The sequence below is a fragment of the Oryzias melastigma genome, linkage group LG20, assembly GCF_002922805.2.
Source record: "Oryzias melastigma strain HK-1 linkage group LG20, ASM292280v2, whole genome shotgun sequence".
In the NCBI taxonomy this organism is placed as follows: Eukaryota; Metazoa; Chordata; class Actinopteri; order Beloniformes; family Adrianichthyidae; genus Oryzias; species Oryzias melastigma.
The window spans coordinates 2,338,778-2,348,920 of record NC_050531.1 but is presented as its reverse complement, the minus strand read 5'-3'; the positions used below and the strand labels follow the sequence as shown (position 1 = coordinate 2,348,920).

General features: G+C 38.8%; 1 protein-coding gene across 2 annotated transcripts in view; it reads left to right on the top strand.

Moving 5' to 3' along the window:
- LOC112151034 overlaps nucleotides 1-4,575 on the top strand; it is a 6,232-nt gene extending 1,657 nt beyond the window's left edge. The window contains exons 2-4 of one of the 2 annotated variants that reach the window (XM_024279644.2): nucleotides 939-2,621; nucleotides 2,688-2,771; nucleotides 4,406-4,575. In XM_024279644.2, coding sequence (XP_024135412.1) covers nucleotides 939-2,621; nucleotides 2,688-2,771; nucleotides 4,406-4,434 — 1,796 coding nt within the window. In that variant the 3' untranslated portion in view covers nucleotides 4,435-4,575. Of the gene's footprint in view, nucleotides 1-938; nucleotides 2,622-2,684; nucleotides 2,772-4,405 lie in introns of both variants that reach the window. The other variant, XM_024279642.2, reaches the window with a different exon arrangement.
- Nucleotides 4,576-10,143: the final 5,568 nt, after the last annotated feature.

Genomic DNA, 10,143 nt, shown 5'->3' with positions numbered 1-10,143 from the left:
TTTTTTTTTGCTAATTTAGCATCTACTAAGGTTTTTTTATGCTACTTTAGAGTTTAGCTTTTATTCTAGCAACATTCAAACGTTTTTGACGAATTTTAGGCTACTTTGGAGTTTAGCTAGTATTTATGCTGAAAGCTGTTTTTTTTTCTTGTCAATTTGGCATCTAAGGTTTTTGGGCTAATTTAGAGTTTAGCTTCTGTTTTTGACTAATTTAGTTTAGTCTATTTTGGAGTTTAGCTAGTGTTTAATTAACTAGTTTTTTTTGGCTAATTTAGTTTAGTGAGGAATTTTCAGACAGTTTTGCAGTTTAGCTAGTTTTAAACATGCTAGCTTTTTTTGGGACTAATTTAACATAATTCAGGCTAATTTGGAATTTCGCTCATATTTAAGAAATGCACAAAAAAAAATGTTTTCATTAGGGATTTTTAAGCAATTTTACTACAATATTTTCAGAGATTTAGGTCATCTTCAGTGCTTTCTCAGAGTTCTTTAACAAATTTCCAGTTTTTTGGCAAACTTTATATTTTGCAAATAGCTTTTGAATTTTCCGCAATTAAATTGTCACCATTTTCACAAAAATCCTTCAACAATCTTTAGCGACTACTTTCAGGAAAAAGCATTCACACTGGCATTATCACAGTTAATGCAACATTCCTATTTTTTATTTATTTATTTATTTTTTCCTGTGAAGATTGCAGAAATGAATTATTTAAAATGTGGCTTTCTGGAAAACCATAAATGTTTACGTTTAGGCTGTGGTCATTACACTTTTTCTGTTGGCCTACAAACCGGCCTCGGCCCCCATCAGAGAAGAAAAGCTCTGTCCCTCACAAGAAAAAGTTTGGGAACCCCTTCTCTTCAAAGCAAACTGGCACATTTCTGCTTGTTTTTGGTAATAATCTGGCGCCCCTGACGGTTTGACCTTCTGCCCCTTACAGGGTTTGGATTGCCAGTGATGCCCCACTATCAGATCAACCCCTACATGGAGCCCCCAGGCTTCATCGTGCCCCACACCCAGCTGCACCTGATGGACTACAGGCGCATGCTCAGCCCTCAGTACTACCAGACCATGGCCTTCCACGCCCGCCGCTTCCGCTGCCAGCCGGCCTCTGCGTTCAGAGAGACCACCAGCTCGGAGGTGCAGACCGAGCCGCTCCAGAGGACCCCCGCCCAGACGGGTCCATCTGACGCGAAACCTCGCTCCTCTGAGCGGAGCGACTGTCCTGCTGTGCTGCAGCATGCAGCGTCCAAATGCAGCTTGGTCACTCAGACGGAGGAGAGCGGAGGTCGCTCCACGCCTCCCAGACCGCCGCTGGGGCGTGAGCAACAGACCTCGCCCCCTCATGGTAAAAGACCTCGCCTTCCTGCAGAGAAACCAGACATCCTGTTGGTGGGGACGTCAGGCGAGGGCGCCACGGGTTCAGAGGAGCTGCAGACGTCAGCTGCTGAAAACCTGAACTCCAAGGAAGCCGAGGAGACTCCAGGAAGTGCGACTCCAAACTTCCATCTGCCGTTTGAGCCCAAGTACCTGGACGAGCTGAAGAAGATGGAGTCCATCGTCTGGTCCGCTGGGGACACTTCGGTTTCCTCTCTGGAACCTCTGGTCCAGAACGGCTCTGAAAGCATGGCGGTACTGGAGGAGTCTTTGAGGCCGGCTGGAGAGGAGATGCTGCCGGAAGCGGACCTCTGCTTCGTGATGGAGGACCTCGCCTCAGAAGACTCTCAGAAGTCTGCGACGGCTCCAGCAGAGACGGCCCTCTTCTCTGCTTTGCTGCTGGAGAGCTCGCCTCTGCAGAAGGTTCCCCCCAGAGGAGAATTGGACCTCCAGGACCATCAGGACACCTCCTTTGAGTCTCTGCCCGCCTACCTCCCTTCCAGCAGCTGGCTGTCCGACTTTGAGAACATCTACTACAGCAGCAAACTCCTACCCGCCTCCCGGAAGCAGAGCAGACCTCTGAGTGGTCGAGGTTTCGGCAGAAGACGAAAGGTGGACCTGGAGTTCAAAGAACCTCCAAAACAGAAGTTCAAACTCCAGGAGAAGGCGGATCGGCGCAGCCTCTCCGACCACGAGTGCTGCCTCAGCAGGAAGTTCACCGAGAACGTGTTCAGCCCTCACCTGTCCAAGGCGGAGCGCCTCTGCTCCAGGTGTTTATCCAAACGCAGGATCTGCTCGTCCTCCAGTCCCACTCGGGACGGCGTGAGGGGCCTGAAGCGGAAAGCCGCTCCCTTCCAGCAGTGGAACGACGTCCTCTTACCCACGTGTGACGCCTGCTCGTCCCACGCCAAGATCCGGCTGAGGAAGGCCTCTGACCCCGACCTCCACTCCACGGAGGGGGAATCCGATGGGAACAGCTCCTGCCCCGCTCGGATGAAGTGGAGGTCCGCCGGCGTCAAGAGGCCCCTGGCGTCCAAACAAAACGTCTGTGCCGCCGCTCATCCAAAGCTGAGGGAACGGTGCGCGTGCGCGGAGCTGCTGCACCCTCCGCTGAAGGCCTGGGAGAGGCTGCATTCCCGTAACCATGGCAACAACATCCCAGAGACAGACGAGAACTGCTTCGCTTCAGAAACCCTGCAGTGCACGCCAAGGGGCGGGGACTCGCCCTGTCAGGGATGGCAAGCAGGTAAGCAGACGGAGTCTGAACCGGGAAGGTTCTTTATGAACGAGATCCTAACGTGAGTTTCAGCAGAGCGGTCTTGGAGGGACGCCGTCCCCGCCACGGACCGCCACAGATCACAACACGCCAACAAGCACAAGATGTCACAGCCACCAGGTGGGTCTGAGATTTCAGGAAGAATTTTAGGTCAAAACTCCCTGAAGCTGAAATGAACCTGAAAGTTAATCTTGAACCCAGTTTGAGTGAAGTGTGAATGAGACGGTCTGCTTAGTTTCTGTTGGAAAACCTTAAACCAAAACGGGTTTTTTATTCTGCAACTTTTAATTTTTCTGGTTTCTGTCTGTAGAAAAACATTTTGTTTTCCAAAAAGGAAGAAACTAAAACCAAAGGTCCTCAAATCACATTTACCTGCAAACTAAAACAAAAGTAATTTTCATTTATTTTTAATCTACTTATTGCTTCTTTCATTTTAGTTTTGAAGCCTTAATGAGCTTTTATTTAATAATCTCTGAACTCAGTTTTACTATTAATTCTCCCATTAATTTAATTCAAAATTTAACATGAAGGTTTAAACATTTTTTTCTCTTTCAGTGTTTTTGGTTTTAAAACTAAAGTAAAATTTCCTGAAATGAATCCTGTGAAATTTGATATTATTGGTTCATTTTGACCTCATCTTTTTTTTTTGGATTTAAACATTTGTATTTTTAGACTCTACAGGTTTAAACTTTTATTATAAAACATAAAAAACTGTCTTTCTATTTTAGTAATTTTATTTCTTTAGCAGTTAAAAGATATAGATAATTTGAAGTTTGACATCTGGCTGAGAATCTTACAGATTTGATCTTGTTGTGGAAAAAAATAAAAAATATAAGCTGGGATTGTATTGAAAGTGTTTATCAAACATTGTCATATAAAAAAAGAATTAATAGAGCAAATTTTAAAGTAGAAAAACACTTAAAAGCCCCAGAATAAGCACTACACTTCTTTCATTTCTCTGAGTAGATTTTGTATTTTTTGTTTTAAACATTTAATTCTTTCATCCTCTAAATTTTCACTTTGTTTTTTGGTATCGAAAGAAATTTGATTTAAAATTAAAAAAAAATACCAAAAAGGGATGAAAACTAAAAACGGCCCTCAAAATCAAATTAATCTGCAAACTAAAACAAAAGTAATTTTCAGTTATTTTTTTATCTACTTTTTTGCGCTTCCCTCATTTTGGTTTTGACGCTTCTGTTTAACTGTCTTTAGTCTCTGAACTGAGTTTTCCAATTAATTCCTTCAGTTTCATTAAAAATTTAACAAGGTTTAAAAAACATTTTTTTTTCTTTCTGTTTTTTGTACCTTTTTGAAATTTTTGGTTTAAAACAAAAGTTATGAAACATAAATGTAAAACTTCCTGAAATTAATCCTGGGAAACTTGCTGATGTTTTCTTAGTTTGTATGTTTATAAAATAGAATTTTATCTCTACGTGTTTCATCTTTTGTTATAAAACAGTTTTTCGTATTTAGTTTATTTAAATAGAAGTCAATTTACTTTTTGACAAATTTGGGTTCATTGTGGAAAAAAAGTATTGAAAATGTGGATATCAAGCATTATACAAAATGAATTAATAGAGCTAATTAAAGTTGAAAACACTCGGATGTCCCAGACTACTTTGTGTCAAGCTTCTCTTTTAATTTCTTCTATATATATTTTTATTTTTTTTCCTCCCTCTGTATGTTATCATTTGTTGCCTTTTTAATTTTTTGTTTGTCCTCGGTTTGTGTTTAAAATCTCTCTCCTCTTGCAGGAAACCACACAAAAGACACTCGATGCTGATGTGCACACGAGCACGCTTCCACAAACTAACTTTTAAACGTGCACGTCATCTACCTGCTGTCCTTTCACTCACCTGTGTGTCATAAACCACAATGTTCACGTTTGGATTTTAAATAAACACAACTTTGATAGTTTTGCAAACGTCCTGCAGTTCTGTGTCCACTAGAGGGAGCCATTTCCGGGGATATTTTTGAATGAATCTGTTTTTCTGAGGCTGTCCAATCAGGGCGGAGCTGCAGCTTTCTGTGTTGAAAGGTTTTCATGTCATTGGTCACTTGAGTTTGATTTCTTAAACTTGAACGGCTCCATTCGAACGGCTGATGGTCTCCAGGGTTTGGGTGGAGCAGCTTCCCAGCATGAGAGTTCCAGTGCTGGACGTACAGACATCGGGTCAGCTGAGGAGAAACTGCTGCAGCACGAATGTTTCTCATCAAGACGAATCAGTTTTGTTTCCTTTGGCTTGAATATAGTTTGGGTTGAATTTAACAAGGAATGCAGAAGAATTTCTTCACTCTGCCTTCTCCAAAATGTTTCACTTTTATTAATTTAGGACACATGTCAAAGTGAAGGCCCGGGGGCCGGATCCGGCCCTCTGGGTAATTCTATCTGGCCCTCCAGATCATTTTATTTTGTTATTAATACTTTAATAAATATTAACTTGTAAAATATTGACAAAATATATTTTAAAGTTATTTAAGGTTTAAATTGTTTTATTCTGGAATAATATTCCTGCCTTTTTATTGTTCAGAATTATGTTATGGTTTTAAAAATTGGTATTCTGAGCTTTTTAGACTATTGTGGCATTTATTAAGATTTTTTTAGGCTATTTTGGATTTTAGCTAAAATGTTAGCTACATGCTATTTCGTTTTTTTCAGTCATTTCATTTTTTTAAAGAATATTTCAAAGTTTAGCCTTTTTTTCCGCTAAATGCTAGCTGTTTTGGCTAATCTAAGTGGTTATTTTTTTGTCTAATTTGGCATTTAGCTAGCTATCTTCAGAGGCTGCATTCACCTTACAGCATTCACACTACCATTATAGCAGGTAATGCTCTATATCTACTTCATAACTATGATAAAAAGTTATATAGTTTAAATTTTTAGTTTGTTCAATAAATGTTTATCCTGTTCAGTGTGATTGACTTTGACGCTCCTGATTTAGGCAGAACTGCTGTAGAAGACGACCAGTCGTGGTTGTTCAGACGCTGTCTCATCCACTAATTGTGGATGAAACGATCCGTTTACAGATTATACAAAAACACTGAAATGTTCTTACACCGTCTGAGCCTCCTACACACATCTTTAGTCGCTTTAACTTGTAGCATATTTGTTCAGTGATCATTTCTCTGTTTGCTTTCCTGACGTTTATTTTCCTGCTCAGACTTGTGCAGACCTGCAGCCTTTAAACCGCCGGGCGCCGCCACGCCTCTTTAATGCTGTCCTGTTGGTTTTGGTGTTGATGTCATTGAAGTGTCTGAGGAAAACTATCAGCTTTAAACTGAAAGATTTAAGTTATTTGTCCAGTTATGAAGGTTAATTGTTTTCCCATCGTTAACCCTCCCACTTCTGTGAGAATCATATCAAACTCTTCGTTTGTTCCATTGTGATTGCTGCTATGATTAGTTTGTTTTTAAATCATTACTTTTTGAAGATCATCCCATAATGAGGTCATCAGACTAGAAAGACCGAACTATCTCTAGACTCGAGGACGACCGTCTGTCTGCAAACACTAAATTCAGACGAAATATTCATCGATTCTCCCTAAATGTGAGATCTGAAGGTCAACTTTCCAGGAAAAGACCCTCAAAGTAAACGCAGACGTCGGTCTGTGTGACTTTCACAGGCCGGTTTAGAACTGACTGCAGACGACACGGCTGCTCTGCAGGTCAAAACTAAACATTAAAATCATAAAAACATCTTAATGAAAATGTGATCACTTTGGCTGGATGTCGAGATGGAAGTTGTTCATTTCTTGTCAAAATGCTTCAAGCTTTTGGAAAACAGCTGATTTTAATCCTCTCTGCACCTTTCTGCATTTTTTTTCTTCCTAAAAGTGCACGCAAACCCATTGTGAGCCTTTCAAAATAAAACCCACTTCAAAATAAAAGCTTTCCATAATTTGCCATTAGGGGGTTAAATACCGTTCGTTCTTCTCTCTTTCCTCTTTACTTCCTTCCTCTCTCACTTTCTTCTTGTTTCCTTCCTTATTCGCTTCTTTCCATCCTTCCTACCTACTTTCTGTCCTTCCTTCCTTCATTCCTTACTTCTATCCTTCCTTTCTGCCTTCTATTCTTCTATCCTTGCTTCCTTCTTTCCTTCCAGCTTTTCATCCTTGCTTCCTTACTTCTATCCTTCTTTGTTTATTTTCATCCATCCTTCTGTCTTTCCTTCTTTCCTTTGCTTCCTTCCTTGCTTACTTCTTCCCATCCTTCCTACCTTCTTTACTTCCTTCCTTCCTTCCTTCTGTTTTTCATCCAGCTTTGCTTCCTTCATTCTTTACTTCCTTCCTTGTTTCCTTCCCTCTTTGGTTCCTTGCTACCTTACTTCTTTCCATCCATCAATACTTCTTTACTTCCTTCCTGTCCTCTATTTTTCAATCCCTCCTTCCTTCCCCCTCTTCTTCCATCCTCCCATCGGCGTTTGAATCTACTGGGATGTCAATCAGCATCTCTGAGATTCTTTGTACCAAAGTTGCTGATGTTCTCCAGACTTCAGGAAGATCAACAGACGGACAAAAATCTTGTGGACAAAACACGGCAGAGTTTCATCCTAAACTGGATTTGTGAGGAAAACTGCAGTGAAGTTCAGAGCGTCCCTCTTTAACAAAAGTTTGAATTAGGAAAAAACTTCCTGCTGTTTGGAGAACAAAGTCCTCAGCCTCTGGAGTCTTCTCCAAAAGAGTCTGTTTGTGGGGAAATATGAGAGTTTGGAAGTAAAACTTTAACTCCCAGAATTCACTGGAAAATCTTCAGGCTTCATGTCAGGGAATGTTCTCAGATGTCGATCTGGATCTGAAAGGAGAAAACGATCCTGTTTATTACAAACGGCTGAAATCCTCCTGATGATGTGAGACGAACGTCGTCTGATGTTCAAGTCCAGGACAAATACTGTAACATCTGAAGGATTTTATACAGCAAATCTGATGACTTTTTGGATGAAATCAGAATTTGTTTTCAGAATTAGTCTCTTTATTTTTCTGCAAAGTTAAAATCTAGTTTTCCAAACACCAGGAAAAGTCTCAGAGCTTCATTCTTCAGGCAGCATTTTAAAGACACTCCGGTTTCCTAACAGCAGGTCGTCGTCGTGGAAACTTCAGCTCCCGTTGATCCCGACGGTCGGAGGAGATTCCTGCAGCGGAGTCCTGCCTACAAATGCAGGATGAGGTTTGTGTGTTTCTGTCAGACAGGAAGTGTTTTCTGTCAACATAATAGTTTTACTAAAATGAATGAAAGAAGAATCGAACAGGAGAAAAGCAGCAGAGCTGATCCACACAGCAAAAAAAAAAAAATCATGATTTTATAGATTCTTATTTAATCATCTATAGGAAATTCATTAACTCTAAACCAACAACATGAATTATTGATTCTGATTTTCTGTCAAAAAAACAAATGGAGAGAGGAACATTATGATAAAGAAAGACGTTCTCCTGATTTTGGAGCTAAATTCCTGGATTTTTTTAAATTAAGATCTTAAAGTTTACGGTGAAAAAGATGTAAGTTACTGTGAAAATGTGAATTAATTGGCTGATTCTCAGAAAATGTTGTTCCTGTTGTGGTTTTACGCCAACTACAAACTCGTCCTTTTTCATCTGCTTCTAATTTATAAAACTTGAAGGAAGAAATACTCAGAAAAGCAGTTTTAAGATTTATTTATTTCTCTCTCGGAGGCTCGAAATCTGCTCCCAGAATTCAAGTAAGAATAGTCGCAGCAAAAATCACTGATTAACGATCTTTATAAGTATAGTCGAGTAGTAAAAATATAATTTGGATTTGGGAATTATGTGTTTATTGATCTGAAATTCAAAATAATGTTGGATTTTAAGACAAACGAATTTTCAAAATAAAGTGTTGGTGAAGCTTCTCATTTTCAAAGTAAAACTATCAAGTCAAAAAAGTGAGACTGAAGTTCTGCTCACTGACACAAGTTCTAAAAAACAACTTTTTTTTTTTAACATTCTTTTGATTCCTGTAACTCTTTAACCGTTGACGAAATTAACTTAATCCTTTGGATTCTGAGGCAGATAAGATCAGCGCTGAACAGTAGTGAAGGGATTACGTAATCACAGTGAATCAGCTGATTCTGTTACTGATGAACTTAACAAGAAAATTGACCAAAAAAGGTAAAAAGCTTGTTTAAAGTGGAAAAAAACAATTTTCTGTCTTAATCTTTGTGTTTTGATCAGTTCTTTGACTCTGATCTCCTGTTGAAAAGCATAAATGAGGATTTAAAACAAGATTTTAATTTTCATAAATTTAGTTAACAGACAGACGCACGGCGACAAACGTTTTTTCTCACAATGGAGGACGTCTATAAAGGAATTTAACCGTTTATTTAATTCTGACGACACCAAAAAAACACGTTATTTGAGCTACACAAATGACGCAATTCCAGTGGATTCTGAAGCTGAAAAAATTTAATTTCAGCGCAAATAATTCAAATTTCAACATGTTAAAAATTTGCTATTTTTAACTCATTTCCACAGACGTTTCATTGGAAATAGTTGCTTAAACGCAAGTTTCTGATGACTCACGCCGCTTTTCTCCTTCAAAATCTACTAGAATCGTGTTAGCGGTTGCAAAGTTAAATATTTTAACTACCCAAAAAAAAAGAAAAAAATAATTTAAAAAGTTTTTATTTCCTGTTACTTATCCCCCCTAAAGCACATTTAGAGTTAAAAAAAAAATAAAATAAAACAAAATTAGAGTCAAATTTATTTTTTCTTTTTTATAAAAATACATATGGGTTCAGTAGAAGTTAGTATCTGGTCACTATCTATTCATTTTTTCTTTTAGGTTAAATTTTTAGAAAGTTAAATGTTCTGGTTAGTAACTGGCTCCAGATAGTAACTGAAAAAAAAGTAATTTTTTTCTAAAAATTGAAGCAAAATTGAACTATCTGGTGTGCACGGGTTAGTAACCAGAAATATATATTTTCACTTCAATTTTTTGGGGGAAAAAAACCTTTTTTTTTATTCAAATTCTAAATCATTCACTTACAGACAAATATATCCATTAATGTCTCAGTTTTCAATCTGGATCTAAACTTTAAAGTTGGTTACCTCTGATGCTGCTCGCCATTTTTGTTGCTACGCTAACGTTAGCTTGAGTTAGTGAGGGTTTTTTTTGTAACCAAAAGAGAGTGTAAACAAAGGAATGATGGGAAATTAACTTACCAGCAACAGTGCGGCCCACAGCTCCAAAGTGAATTCCTGCCGCTCTGCAGAAACTATGTCTTCAAAACAACACGGGATTTAAAAACTGCAAAGACATAATGCAAATATGACTGGGAACGATATGAAAATGGAACAAATGTAGTTGGAGTTTGACTTTAAAGAACCAAATAATAAATCTGAACTTTTCCATGTAAAAAAGTCACGTTTTTGTTAGAAGTTACACAACTAATGTGTCACAACACAAACGACAAAAAGCAACAAATGAAAGAAACTGATGATTTCAAGATGATTTTTCTTTTATGAACATTTTTTAATTCTGT